General features: G+C 42.1%; 1 protein-coding gene across 1 annotated transcript in view; it reads left to right on the top strand.

Moving 5' to 3' along the window:
• The window catches only part of EIF3E (eukaryotic translation initiation factor 3 subunit E), a 31717-nt gene extending 30972 nt beyond the window's left edge, over positions 1-745 (top strand). Inside the window, exon 13 of the mRNA XM_035125417.3 lies at positions 585-745. Within this exon, the coding sequence (XP_034981308.1) occupies positions 585-623 (39 nt within the window). The 3' untranslated portion in view covers positions 624-745. The remainder of the gene's footprint in view (positions 1-584) is intronic.
• The last annotated feature ends 15016 nt before the right edge of the window (positions 746-15761 follow it).

The following is a 15761-nucleotide window of genomic DNA, read 5'->3' as shown; positions in this document are numbered from 1 at the left end:
AGGAGGTCATGTTTTCTGCTATCTGCACTGTAAATAGTATGCACAATAAAACCTTTAAAGACACAACGGACTGTAGCGTCTTTACTTGGGAGTAGCTGCAACAACTCCCTGACAGAGATGGTTAAGTATAACTTTACAGCCTTGCTTGTCTCTAGGGTTGGAATATGAAATAGGTTTATTTTATTTATTTATTAAAAGATTACCACTTTTCATTTATGGAAAGAAATACCCAAAATGATTCAGAGTAAAAAAAATAAAAATGTAACAAATATAGTAGAAGCAATAATCAGTACAAATCACAGAAAGCAGCATTAATAATATTAAGGGTCATGGAAAGCCTGCATGAAGAGGGGTGTCTTCAATTGGCAACAATGCAGCCGTTGCTCCCTTGGTCTCTGGGAGAGCATTCCACATGGTGGACACCACAACAAAGGAGAATATACACTGCCAAAGTTATCCACAGCAACGTGTGTTACTCTGACTAAAGCAGATTTAGAAATATTTTCCAAATAATTAGTTTTTATTGGTTTTGAATGCCAAATACTTTGTGTCCTGACTTTCAAATTTGCTTCTTCTTTTTAAAGGCACCTAATTGGGCTACTCAAGAAACTGGCTTCTACTGAAACACTTCTCGGGAAGAAAGACAACTTGATAAGAACTTTAATTATGTACTGTTTTGAAGAGGTGGTAATTATGTGGACTTTGCAGCACACATGTTGATTTGAATAAAATTGGCTAATTTTAATTGACTGGTCGTCTATCTTTATAATTGGATTTGTAAAAGGTTTTTGTTCAAGGCAGCAAAGCTAGCCATTCATGAGAAGCTGTAGAAATCTAATTTAAAGTTTAAAGGAATCGCTTAAACTTCCAAGTACAATTGCTAAAAAAAACACCTACGATCTAAGCTCCCATTCGATATTATTTTAACAATGAATCAAATTTGCTGTGTACAAGCACTAGATTTATATATACTTGATAGTGGGTCTGGGTCTTATTCTTTCCAAGAATAAATAGAAATGGTACCCTTGATTTAAGACATCCCTTCAACAGAGATGTCTGCTGTTCCCTTGTAGCCTGTCTTATAGAAACCAGTGGCCAACATCTAATGTGTTGCAGTTGTCACAAGAGTTTCACAGCAACAAGTAGAAAATGTATTATCATGAAACATTTGTTGCCATTAGAGGTGAATCTACATGTAGATTACTGTGTGGTAAAACATCAAACCTGTGGTTACGTAAAATACACTCAACAAACACACAAGACGTAACCGGCTGTGCTCTTACAGAAATAAAATATATTATTCACTAAAGGTAAAGGTAAAGGGGCCCCTGACCATTAGGTCCAGTCGTGAGCGACTCTGGGGTTGCGCGCTCATCTCGCATTATTGGCCGAGGGAGCCGGCGTATAGCTTCCAGGTCATGTGGCCAGCATGACAAAGCCGCTTCTGGTGAACCAGAGCAGCACATGGAAACGCTGTTTACCTTCCCGCTGTAGCGGTTCCTATTTATCTACTTGCATTTTGAGGTGCTTTCGAACTGCTAGGTTGGCAGGAGCTGGGACCAAGCAACGGGAGTTCACCCCGTCACAGGGATTCGAACCGCCGACCTTCTGATCAGCAAGCCCTAGGCTCAGTGGTTTAACCACAGCGCCACCTGGGTCAATGATATTATTCACTATATCATATCAAATAACTTATAAAGTTAATCTTGCCCTTCAAATTCAGATAGGTAACAGTGTTGGTCTGATGCAGTCGAAATAAAAATAAACAATAAACCGTCTAGTGGCACCTTAGAGACCAACTAAGTTTGTTCTGGGTATAAGCTTTCGTGTGCATGCACACTTCTTCAGATGCACACTTCCTCTTGCCCTTCAAATGAAACTCAACATGCACTGAAAGCACACTGTAGGAACAACGTAGCTGATTTTTAATAATAATAATAATAATAATAATATCCACTTGGAGTTGAAAGTTCTTTAAAAGGTCAGAGAAAATAAAAGGTGACACACTTATTCATGGTAAGATGGAAGGGTGAGCCATGTTCCAGGTTATACCTTCTAGAGAAGGAAGGTATGCATACCTGAGTGAGAATTCCTTTGTGGATCAGTTACTCTCACTTCTTAAAAAGCAGCTTGTTTCTTTGGGGCTGTGATCTGCTGCCGCTAAACAAGCGCTAGCCATGTCTGTGGCTTCTCTCCGTCCACACAGATGTCCATTCTTTGGATCCAGGCCTATTATATAACTGCCAAATAAGCATTAAAGCAACTTGGATTGCGTAATTTTCACATCACTGCTTGATTGTAGTCAACAAAAGCGCTCTTGTGTAATAATTTAAAGGTTCTTCCCCCCCCCCTTTAAAAATGAGATTAAAGTGGAATGCTGTTGTAAACACTGCGAGAAGCTGCCAACATACTTTCCCTATCAAAAAGCGGCTCATTTCTAAAAAATACCACTCTGTAATAATGCTGACCTTTTTTTTATTTAAGGAAACAGGTTTGAGTTATTCCATTTTAATAAAGGATGTAGAACATTTCTAGAAAGACTCCCGTTTGTTTTGATCTTCTATCAGGTGTAAATCAACACTTAACGAGACTCTGAAGCCTGCACCACTTCCTCTAATTTTTAATTGACTCATCTTCATTGGCGAGTGGAGTGCTAGGCTCTGAATGGCTCAGGGCCCTCAGAGGCTTTATTTTGTATGCTGCCTAAGAGAAACTGTCTATGCAAAACCCACCTGTTCATGGGTTATTTACATGAGACGAAATGAATACAACGTATAATGATGAATTTGAATGAGTCTTTAGGTGTTACCCTTGCCTTTATTAAAAGGTGGAATTTATTACTATGCTAACAGCAGAAGAGAGCCACTACCAAAAGCACAAGACAGAAAACCAAAATTGTTAATGTAGAAGTACAGCGTTCTAAACTGAAATGGAATCAAAACATGAATTTTACTATCTAACAAGACCATTGATCCATAAAATAAAAGCAATAAACAATGTACTGCAGCCACACAATCAGTAGCTGAACTGGGTTTCACACAGTCACAAAAAAGCCGCAAAACAAAAACAAAACAAAAAATAGCCCAAACAGACAGACCTTAGCCTAACACTCAAACTGGAAGTGTAGCACTCAAAATTGGAAGCGTAACACTCAAAATGGAGCGTGTTCGGCTGCCAAAAAAAGTTCGCAAACCGGAACACTTCCGGGTTTGCAGTGTTTAGGTTCCAAGGTGTTTGAGTACCAAGGTGTTTGAGAACCAAGTACCGCTGTACTTCGCTATAGAGACTGATATGAGAGAGACGTGTTTTGTTGCAGCTGGGGCAGATGAAGGTGTCTGGTTGTGCTGCTGCAGATGCACCGTGGCCTCTCTGCGCTCCTCCCGGCAGTCAATTCTCTGGTCGCTGCTGTGGATACACGGTCTGTCTGTCTCCAGGCACTGCGGTCGTCTGCAAGGGATTCCCACATGGCAGGGTTGATGTTCCCAACCTCCATGTCACGTTTGCAGACATCTTAGTAACACAGAGTTGGTCTGCCAGTGGAGTAGACCAGTATTCAAATTCTCATTCAGCCATAAAGCTCACTGGGTGACCTTGAGACAGCCACTGACTCTTAGCCTACTTTACAGGGCTGTGTTGAGAGTAGAAATGTGGAATATAAATGCAATAGTGTGGTAATGTGATTGTCTACAAAACTAAGGGTATGGAAGAACTTGCAGGCCCTGATATATTTCTTTTATGTCTAGACTAATAGCCAATCTTTAAAAAATGAGATGGAAGTTTGTGTTTTAGTTAACAGGTGCTTCCAACTCCTTTTGTCTATTTAAGGAAGAAAAGGATACTAATGTCTAAGAAGTGTGCCATTTTCCATGGGGGAGGGAAGTCAAAACAGCTGATGAGGATATCCACAACAATGTCAAAAAAAAGGTCTTCAGAGCAGTGATTAACATCTTAGTCAGTGTTCAGCACAGTAAAATGTCTGGTGCAGAAAAAAGCCTGCTTGTAATCTTTTGTTAGAAATGCATGATCTCACTACGAATAGATTCATGAGTGTGTTGAGAGATGGGTTTTATTACGAGAAAAGATAAGCAAGGAAAACAGATTGTAAAAGTCAGAACTCAAACAAGGGTATGGAATCAGCTTTAAACTTCTGGAGTTTGTCATGCTTTTCAAGAGAGATGCTTGACTGGAGAGGTTTATTAGCTTAGCCTGATGCAGTCTTGTGTGAGATCTACTATCCTACATCACCCCAATAGTTTGCCCCTTTCCCAAGAGGCCAGAAACGGATCTCTTCAGTGGGATAAAAACCAATTGTAATTAATTATACAGAGCTGAACTCAGAACATGTTCTTGAACTCAGAACATGAAGGTCTAGATAGCATTGACGGAATATTCTGACTGATGGCTATTTGGGCCATCCTGCTCTTTCTAGAATCCCATTGAGGGAAGGGTGTTAGGGGTTTGAATAAGTAGTTGGTAGGGAAAGATTATGCTTCCTCTTTGTTCCAACTTGTACTCTGCAGATAGCATCTTTTCAGGAGGTCCTGAAATGCCAGAATCAGGCCTTTAGTGTGGCAGCACTGACCCACTGGAACTCCCTCCTGTTACATACCAGACAGTTGCCTTCTCTCTGGTCATTTGGACGTCTGTTGAAGACAATCCTTTTTCAACAAGCTAAGTGGATGTTTTTATCCCGCTCAGCATCTGTATTGGATTTGAAATTGTTTTTATATCTGCAATTGTGATATAGTGTATTGTGAAATCACTTTGAGATGTTTCATAGGAAGTGATTCGTAAATGAAATCAACAATAGCAACAGCAACATAACCCTTTACTAAGTGTGCATGGGATTGTAGAATTTATGGTTCGACTTCCTACATGCAAGTTCTGCATATAGTAGTGGTCGAGAAATTTTTTGGGCCCAGTTGCTTTCAACAGATATAATCTTGGATGCACTGCTGTCTTGGTTTTTTAAAAATCTAATACACACATTCTTCTACATGTGTCGATTCTGTATAGACAGACGTCTTCCTAATTTCATTAGCAAAGGCTATCTCTTATGCTCCTTGACCCCCACTATTTAACACACCCACACCTTTCAGTACAAACATCAGGTTGTGAATCAATTTGTTGTTGTTGTTTAGTCGTGTCCGACTCTTCGTGACCCCATGGACCAGAGCACGCCAGGCACTCCTGTCTTCCACTGCCTCCCGCAGTTTGGTGAGACTCATGTTGGTAGCTTCGAGAACACTGTCCAACCATCTCATCCTCTGCCGTCCCCTTCTCCTAGTGCCCTCCATCTTTCCCAACATCAGGGTCTTTTCCAAGGATTCTTCTCTTCTCATGAGGTGGCCAAAGTATTGGAGCCTCTGCTTCAGGATCTGTCCTTCCAGTGAGCACTCAGAGCTAATTTGAATCAATACATGAATTCAACTGTGATCATGTTTAATGCATCGAAGTATCAAAAGGTTCTTCTACAGTCCTCCATTCTGCAACAAAAATACATGGAGCTACCCTTAGGTACCAGTTTTACAAATGAAATTAAGGGTATAGTGTCTCAGGACTCATCACAATGTGTTGTTTTCCTTTGATTGAAATGGCTTCAGGTGCTCAAGTCTCATCCAAGAGTGGTTGGAGTTGCACAGCAACCAACTACTAAGTGCCTTAACTAAGAAGGGGATATGTGTGGCCTATTGATTATCGCGATTTGAACTCCAAAACAGCTTCTTCAGCAGCTGTCTCACTATTGCCTATTTTTAGAGGGTTGGGGCTATCCCATCTCACTAGGGTTGCCAGACTCAATAGAGGACAGGACTTCTGTGCCTTTAATTAGCCCTGCTCTCTTTTGAGTCTGGAAACCTTAAAGAGAAACCAGCTGGTTTCTCTTTAAGGTTTCCAGACTCAAAAGAGAGCAGGGCAATTAAAGGCACAGAAGTCCTGTCCTCTATTGAGTCTGGCAACCCTACATCTCACAAAGAGGCATTTATAGCATCCTGAACCCACTTGATCACCTCCCTTCCACTGCAGGTTATAGAAGTCAGGGAAATCAAGTTAGCAGTTGGTGGAGATAGACCATACTCCTCCAAGTGCCTTGTCCATGCCTTCAGATCTCAAGAACAGAAATTCGTTCTACAAAACCAGATATAGCCATTAGAATCACGGAATTGTAGAGTTGGAAAAGGCCCCAGGGGTCATCTAGTCCAAACCCCTGTAATGCAGGAATCTCCATGACAGATGGCCATCCAACCTCTGCTTAAAGGCCTCCAAAGGAAGGAGAGTCCATAACCTCCCAAGGGAGAGAGACTGTCCCACTGTTGAACAGCTCTTACTGTCATAAAGTTTTTCCTGATGTTTAGTTGGAATCTCTGACTAACTAATCTGGAAGCATAATGTCATGTGACCAGGCCCCGAGTGGGGTCCATTTGGGACTCTGGACGAGCACCCTGGCAGCAGCTCTTGGCTCAGTGTTTCACCCTTCGCAAACTGCGAGAGAAAGCTCAATCAAAACAATATCTTGTTATATAGCTTATCTTTCAATTCTATTACCGAAAGAGAGACTTGGACTACTTGGAGCCTGTGTGTGCCAGTTCAGAGCTGAAAAGCAACACCCACTGCCAACAAAATTGTTGCCTTCGGGCTTTATTTATTTATTCATTTATTTAGGCAACTCCTGTGCTCCCCCGGAAAGGTATCTGCAGTGGGTGCGGGAGTATTAAACAAATTGTGAAGTCGGGGAAAAGTCTTGCTGATGTGCTGTTTGAAGCAAAAGCGAAATAGAGAAATAAATACAAGCTTTTAAACAAAGTACTCAATGTAAAACGAGCAGCAGGAAAGCTGTCACCAACACACACTCAACAAGGCATGCGCAATACACAAATGCTGCAAAGGCAGCTGCCCATGCTAAGTGCCATTTCCAACCAAAAGAATATAGGGAGCTGGCCTGTATTGAGCAAAATGTTAGGCAATCTTGCCCAATATATATACTATATACAGAAGGCTAGCAGCTTTCTGGCCAGAAGCACAGGTGGGAAGCCACTCACCTGTCATTCCCTCTTATGGGTGATCTGTTGGGGGCTGCATGCTAATGGCAGTCTGTTGGGCAGAGCCTGAGACAGGCGTGGTCTGGAATAACTAATCTGAAGAAAAGTTCATCCCGCTAGTGATGCAAAAAGGAATCGTTTTTCATTTCACGCTGCGTTTCTTGCCCGCAGCGCTGTTTCTGTTCTGCTGCATTTTTTCTGCCAAAAACGATGCTACTGGTATGTGTCTCACTGTCTGATGAGGCAAAACGATGCAACTCACATAATTTTGTAAGTTACATTGCCATTGTGGCAATCCCATTCCATTCAATTCAGTGCAGAGGAAAAAGCAATACAAACAGGGGAGGGTTATAATCAACTGTGTATCAATAGTGGACTGGACTGAAAGCAACAGCAGTGAATACCAATTGTATTAGCAGGATTGATTTGCATTCCATAGATGGGACAAATAAACAAACACCAGCAATTTCCACTCTTGTCTCTGTCTCCAAAAGCCCGACACCTGGCAGGGCCCTACAGAGTGTGTGGCAGAGGCAGGGGACCAGGGGAGTGACCCAAAAGAGGGGACCAGTGATATATGGAGGCTGGCCCAGTGATATATGGAGGCTGGCATCGCCTGCAAAGCTGGAGCCAGGAGAGGAGGGAGAGTTAAGGCATAACAGGACGTAAGAAGGTGCACCAGATGCGGTGGAAAGAAGAAGAGGCTGTTGAGCCGACAGATGAGTAGATAAACTCCCTCCCTTCCCCATACCTGCTGTCTCCTAGAACCAGAAGGGGCATGAAAAGAGTAGAGCAGTGATAACTTCGATGCAGGGGAAGTCTCAGGATGCATCCTGTCAGAGCAGGGTACATAAGCAGGAAGAGGGGAGGTGCCTCACTGTTGATGCAGCTGCTTCATAGGGCCCAGACCTATAGACTACTGCATAGAGGCTAGAAGCGTGTGTATCTGCAACACTGTGGAAGCTGCTGTTAAGTGTTTTTCTTGTCAGTAAAGAGTAAACTATCAGACACATGCCTTCCTGATCTGGGACAGCTATGACAGCACCCTGCTTCAGTTCTCAAGCCTATGCAGGTCTATTCTGAACTAAGTTTATTTCTTTTGTGTTTTTATTACAAGAGACCAATACGGCAACTGCTCTCCGGAAAGCAAGTGAAAGTAATTTGTTTCCTACCTAATTTGTTCTTACGACTGCTGGGAGGAAACATTTGTTTTTCCCAAGCCATACCAATCAGGATTAAGAGAAAAAGAAAAACTTTCCATTTTATATTATCAAATAAAACACCGCCCCTTCCGATTGTTCTGAAAGTGGACAGGAAGAAGGGAAAGCAGACTTTTAAAACAAGAAAAATAAAAAAGGAACTGATCAAGAGGAAGGAACTCTGATGAGATTAAATAACGGGTTATTTCCAAGGGCTTCTGGGTGCTACAGTTTGCCCATCTGTGATTTTAAATATTTTAATGCCAATGGATGGTACTCTCTCCCTACAAAATTTTCCTGCTCATTCAGTGCACCTGGTCATGGAGAAGCCAAGCCAATCCTCTTAAATGTCCACGTGGCAGCCTAGCAAAATTCATTTGGGAAAGCAGATCCTCCAAGACAACAAAAGACCACCTCTCTCTGGCTAGCGGTTCTAAAAAGAGCAAACCAAGAAAGAGATGCTACGGAACTGAGCAATGGGGGATGCATTGGAACCAGCCTCAGACTGGGGGAGATGGGTTTGGACCAGCTAGGAATGCAAACAGCCAAGTCACATAGTTAATGAAATAAGGGGTACAAAATAGCTCATTTAATACTGTAAAAGCCTTGGTAATGTTGGGGGGGGGGGAATGCATGGTCCATTACAGCCAAGACCATATCAATGCTTGAAAATCATGAGTTGTATTTATTAGTGTTATCATATCAACCACTGTTTTATCACTCTTGTTGAAGCAATGCTCCCTCTAGATGTCAAAAGAATAGCAGTTATGACTTCAGCATATATTGGTTATTCCCCACTTAGGAATCTGCATGGTAGGCAGAACTTAGATGTGAAATTGCTGATCATCTAATAAAAAACATGTAACTTAGACCAGTCTCCGCACCAGAAGACTAGGAAGTGGACAAACACCATTTTTAAAAAAGAGAGATGGGGTTATTAATGTTATTATTAAAATAAAGATGAGTTGGCATAATGTCTGCTCTGGGTAAACTAATGGAAATCATAATAATATATATACAGTACAGTATATATATTTAATGCATGTAGAAGAACTAATCTTCTTAAAGAAGAAGAGGTGTGGATTCTGTAAATAAGTCGGCTCTCTAACCTTTTAGATTTTTTTGAGAATTATCATGTCGATACAGGTGATCTCCTAGACATCGTATACTTGGACTTTCAAATTACTGTTTATTAAATTCCTCACCAAATGCTCATGAGCAAACTTAGTAGTCTTGGGACAACAGGACAGGACCTCTTATGAACTGTTAACTGGTTAAAGTACAGGAAGCAGAGAGCAGGAATGGTCATTGGTTGCATATAAGAAATGGAGCCCCCAAAGTGCAAGTAGATAAATAGGTACCACTCTGGCAGGAAGGTAAACAGTGTTTCCGTGCACTGCGGAAGCAGCTTAGTCATGCTGGCCACATGACCCGAAAAAACTAACTGGACAAACACCAGCTCCCTCGGCCACTAAAGCGAGATGAGCGCCGCAACCCCAGAGTCGTTTGCGACTGAGCTTAACAGTCAGGGGTCCTTTACCTTTAAGTATTAATATTAGAACCAGTATGTTGCTTGTTTTTCTGATTCCCCCCCCCCCCCCGCACACTAGTCCATATTTTTTTGTTGTCATTCTAGTCTTGTTTGATCGCAACTACTGCTTTAAGGCAGAAGAAAAACAACTCTTCCTACTCTACAATTCTGTGTCTGGATCATGCTGAACGTGCGGTGATGGGTCAATTTCTACCTGCTGTAACCTTCACAGATATCCCTTAACTGGCCTTAGAGTTTCAGAGCTGTGAGACTTCACTTTGTGCCGCTTGCTTAACTGCTGAATCTGTATAGTTCTGCGGTTTCCAAAAAAATCCATTGGCAAGCCCCACAGGGCCTGTAGCCTCTTTGTCAAAACACTTTGTCAGGAGCTTATCAAACATTGTTAATTGTCCAAGATTCTTTTCAAACTCCCTTTGCTATTATCAGTTGGCAAAAATCTGCATTTCGCTGTCCAGTGAAGCATTACAAGTTTTTTTTTTTTTTTTTTGCAAAACAGGGATGTTGTGGTATAGGCATGTTCAGCATACCACATTGTTGGCCCTTCCTGACCCATAGGCAAATTTGTAATTTTGATTACAGGTAGGTAGCCGTGTTGGTCTGGATCGAAGTAAAATAAAAAAATTCCTTCAGTAGCACCTTAAAGACCAACTAAGTTTTTATTTTGGTATGAGCTTTCGTGTGCATGCACACTTCTTCAGATACAGTAATTTTGAGAGTGTGTTGTGGCCATTGTCCCTTCTGGTTGCTTCTCCCCTCCCCACACCGGGCAGAGAAAACACACACACACACACACACACACACACACAGAACGAGCGCTTTTCCTGACGAAAAATTCAGATTCAGTAGAATTCTGCCAGTTGCTGTTGTTTTGCTTATAGAGGTAGGTTCTGTAGCTTGTCCAGTTTGTTGTGGTTTTGTTTTTATACATTTAAAATTGGTGCTGACAATATTGGACGTTTTTAACCAGTCTTGTTCCAAGTCGCCTATGGCAACTAATAAATGGAACTAATAACATACAGGGTTCTTCCATGCATGGAACATATGGATGGCACTGTAAGTTGTGTCACTTTAGGAGGTGAAACTAAATTTTTTGCACATTTCTCTAGTGAGGGGGTCTTAAAAATATTATCTTTTGATGTGAGGAATTCAAATCTGCTATTATTTTTGTGACTGGACAGCGTTTAGCTTGTTAAGTCTACATTTGATGAAGAAGCACATAAGCTGCTTTCCAAAAACCAAAGAATTTTAATTTAGGTAATGCTAAATAGTAATAATATATAACTGCAAGAACTTGGCAATCACTTTCAATGATTTTTATGCACTTTTAAACACATTCTACTAACCAAGCAAAACTAAATTATATTAATTTAACCCAAATACCTTTTGAATTCCCAAATCATGTTAAAACTCGGAGACACTCTCACTCTCACTCACCCAAGTCTACAAGTCAAATGTTTGAGTGAGCGCAGTTTGAATCATGAAATGTTGATGAGGCAGCTGAAAACAAAAATAAAAAGGTAGAAGAAAAGGGGAAACTGAACTGGCATAGGCCCCTCAGCCTCTCTCAGGCATGGGGAGCCTGTGCCCCCCCCAACATTGGCCTCCCAAGTCTTAGCACCCCTAGCCAGCAGAGCCAATGGTCAAGGATGCTGGAAGTTGGAGTCAACAACATCTGAAGGGCCAAAGTCTCTCCATCCTTGGTTTATAGCAAGTCATCTGGAATGGGATGGAGGATTGGGGAATACATTTCTGATCTCCAGAGCTGCCAGTCCGCTTCCATATTGCTTCCATATTGCTATAAAATATCCAGGTTTGGGGCTGCTCTAGCCGTGTGCTCCCATTTTGTTCCACTTTGGAACAAAATGTTGCAATGCACAAAAACCTGAGGGCGTATGCCCCTGGGACGTATTTCTATAAACACTCCCCAATGAAAGCTTTTTTTTTTGGTGGGAACGTGCTCTGAAACCTTGATAATAATAATATAATAATAATAATAATAATAATTTATTATTTATACCCCGCCCATCTGGCCGGGTTCCCCCAGCCACTCTGGGCGGCTTCCAACAAAACAGAAATTCTAAAATACAGAAATCCATCAAACATTAAAAGCTTCCCTAAACTTTGAACATTTGGAACTGTAGGCTCATGATTAACCTAGCCAAACAGACAACACAGATTGATGGAGGGTTTCCGAGTATACTTTCAAATGTTGAAGCTGACCTTTACTTGGCTGTGTTGGCCATTTTCTACGATGACTCCTGCTATTTGGCATTTATTCCGTGCCAACAGATTGGCACGACACACAGAACAAAGAAGGGCCACAACCCTTGCTAGATGGAGACGGGGAGGTCACTAATTGACAAGTCAGCAGGGAACGTTTATGAATGGGCATGATCCAGACACAATTCAATGCTTTCGGTGCGGTCGACTTCAAGAGCAACAGCGACAACATCTAAGGAGCAGGGAGAAGACATTTCCTTCAATGGCCCCTTTCAGCTGCTGAATAAGAACAGACAAAGTCGCAGGAGCCCCCTAAACTATGAAAAGAAAATGGAAAACAATTTATAAGTAGCTAAAACAAGACTGTTTTAGGCGGCAATGCTTCTGAATACGGGCTGCTGGAAACCACAGGAGAAGAGAGGGATTTTGCTGTTGGGTCCTGCTCTGATTTCCCAAAGGCAACTGCTTGGGACATTGTGAGATCAGAATGCTGAATGAGATGGGATATTGGCCTGATCCAACCGCTCTTCTTATGTACAGTCGTAACTTGGTTCTCGAACACCTTGGTACTCCCAAATGCTGAAAACCCAGAGGTAAGTGTTCCGGTTTGCGAATGTTCTTTGTAACCTGAGCATCTGACGCGGCTTCTGATTCAGTGCAGGAAGCTCCTGCAGCCAATCGGAAGCCGCGCCTTGGTTTTCGAAAGTTTTGGGAAATCGAATGGACCTCTGGAATGGATTACGTTCGAGAACCAAGGTACGATTGTACTTATGATTGTGTGTATGAGTGAAAGGCACAGTTGTGTAACAATTATAACAATTTATCCAAACAAATTATTACATTATTATGACAACAATAGCTGCTGGATTGTTTCCTGTTTCATTTATCATCGGAACAAAATGGAGAATTTCCCCCAGATGGCAGCTGTAGATCCTACGATACCCTCATTTGACTTTTCAATCCATTGTTAATCTTTTTCTGTTGCATAGTTCTTCCACAAGAGCATAATCGGTGGAGCTATGCTACAAGGGGTTTGTTGCTCCCAAAGATTTCCTAAAGGGAAGGTTTCAAAAAAAAATTAAAAGGGTGACTATGTCACTGCTCAAAAAAATGCAGCCCATTGCCAAGACCAACAACAATGTATTGCATTTTAATTTTCTTGGTATCAGTTGCTTCTGAGGCCAAAAAGAAGCAAATTGTTGTTTTTTTTAAAAAATGTGCTTATCCCATTCAGTCTGACATGCAGTGCCATTCTAAGCACATAGAATTGCTTGGCTGAACTCCATATGATTTACTGCCTAAGTGTGTGTAGGACGGCAGTCTTAAAATATCCAGAGATTGTAGCGGGACTTTAATTTGCTTATTTATTCAAAATCTTTTTACCCATCTCTTCAGCCAAAGAAAGGCTCCCAGCTTCAAGATTCAGTATGACTTTTTAAAAAAGATATGAAAAATTGTCAACTTGTTGCACAAGAGATATATAAAACTCAAACTTATTAATCGGCATTTTATTAAATATTTCACATATATTGTTATGGACATTAAAATAGTGTAATTATATAACATAAATGCATAATAGGATAAACACCTTAAAACATTATGAAGTCACCCTGGGAATGGGGAAGCAAAGTATTTCTTCTGGAATAATGAATAAATTGGCTTCCATTTCAACATAACCTCATCTTGGTCCCCCAATTTTACAGTCATACCTCAGTTTGAGTATTTTCCGTTTAAGAAGAAGAAGAAGAAGAGTTTGGATTTGATATCCTGCTTTATCACTACCCGAAGGAGTCTCAAAGCGGCTAACAATCTCCTTTCCCCTCCTTCCCCACAACAGACACTCTGTGAGGTAAGTGGGGCTGAGAGATTTCAAAGAAGTGTGACTAGCCCAAGGTCACCCAGCAGCTGCATGTGGAGGAGCGGAGACACGAACCCGGTTCCCCAGATTACGAGTCTACCGCTCTTAACCACTACACCACACTTAAGTACTCTGCAGACCTGTCTGGAACGGATTAATCCACTTTCCATTACTTTCAATGGGAAAGTTCGCTTCAGGTTAAGTACGCTTCAGGTTAAGTACAGACTTCCGGAACCAATTGTGTCTGTAACTTGAGGTACCACTGCAATTGCTATCCCTTTGTGTGACACTGAGGTCCAGCTCCGAGGGCCTTCTGGTGGTTCTCTCACTGTGAGATGTGAGGTGACAGGGAACCAGGCAGAAGGCCTTCTCGGTAGTGGTGCCCACCCTGTGGAACGCCCTCCCACCAGATGTCAAGAAAATAAACAACTATCTGACTTTTAGAAGACATCAAAAGGGAATGCTTTAATGTTTGATGTTTTATTCTGTTTTTAATCTGTTGGGAGCGCCTAGAGTGGCTGGGGAAACCCTGCCAGATGGGCGGGGTATAAATAATAAAACTATTATTATTATTATTATTATTATTATTATTATTATTATTATTATTATTCACATAATTTATTGGGGGGGGGTGGCCCAGTAATTTTTGCCACCTTACACTCTTCATAGAAGTTAATCATTTCCCCCCATCTCCCTCATTCTTTTTGACACTTCCAGCATGTGTTTGGGTAGTTTCCTTCTGAGTTGCATTCACTGCTATTCTTTTTACTGGTATATATATAGAAACAAATGAGATACCAGTACTCACATCTTGAAAAAAGTGTTGTGGGTGCCACCACAAAATAGCTGCCACGGGCAGTAAAGGTGATGATACCCATACCAGTGGTTACCATCATCACTGTAAGTGCCCAGTCAAAATGGACTTCTGCTTCATGCCAAAATGCTTTCAGCCGGCCCTGTCAGGAGGTAGGAATCTACCGCTTGATACCACCAACTTAAGACATTAATCCATCGGCAAGGCTTAAGTAGATGTCTTGACTTGCTGGTTACCAACTGCTATGTGCTATCAGATGTTCAACACTGCAATGTATCACCAGCTAAACATCACACTACAGTGGTACCTTGGTTCTCGAACAGCTTAGTTGTCGAACAAATTGGCTCCCGAATGCTGCAAACCTGGAACTATGTGTTCCAGTTTGTGAAAGTATTTTGGAAGCTGAACGTCTGATGCGACTTCGCTTGAGTGCAGGAAGCTCCCGGGACGGGATGAATGTTTGAGAACCAAGGTACCACTGTATAAAGATACATCACGATGTTGTAACGTGGAGGAAGGAACGAGCTGCATTGGCCCTGCCCCACAAGTAGCCAGGGTGAAACTACCTCAGCGCCCTCGGCGGGAGCAGAGTTACGTCTTTCACCCCAGCGCTTCATGGGTCAGGGCCAATGCAGCGCGTTCCTCCGTGTGTCGACTGTACAGGGGCAGACCCTGGTCTTTCAAATTTCAGCAGCACGCTGTGCAAGGCCGATATTTGTTACCCTGTGTGCCTCTTGCCTTCTGTTCTGCTCATTTCCCTTTGTCATAGTTGTGATGCCTCTGGTGCCTGCCCCCTAGGCCAGTGATGGCGAACCTATGACACGCGTGTCAGACGTGACACACAGAGCCCTCACTGCTGGCACGCGCCCCATCGGCCCATTTGCACTGTTGTTGTTGGCCCCCCCCCATTTGTTCTCCCGCTCCTCCTCACGCTACAGCTTGTCTCCGCTGTTAAAACCCGGGTTCTTTTTTGTTGTTGTTGTTGCTGGTAGCCAGAGATTGGTTTTTAAACCTTTTCTGTGCTGTTTTTCCTGGCGCTTTGGCAGACGATGATTGGGTATAACAGCGTTCGTTTTTTAAC

The sequence above is a fragment of the Zootoca vivipara genome, chromosome 8 (genome assembly GCF_965207765.1).
Source record: "Zootoca vivipara chromosome 8, rZooViv2.hap1.1, whole genome shotgun sequence".
NCBI lineage: Eukaryota > Metazoa > Chordata > Lepidosauria > Squamata > Lacertidae > Zootoca > Zootoca vivipara.
The sequence above is the reverse complement of the archived record's forward strand: the minus strand, read 5'-3'. Positions and strand labels throughout refer to the sequence as shown.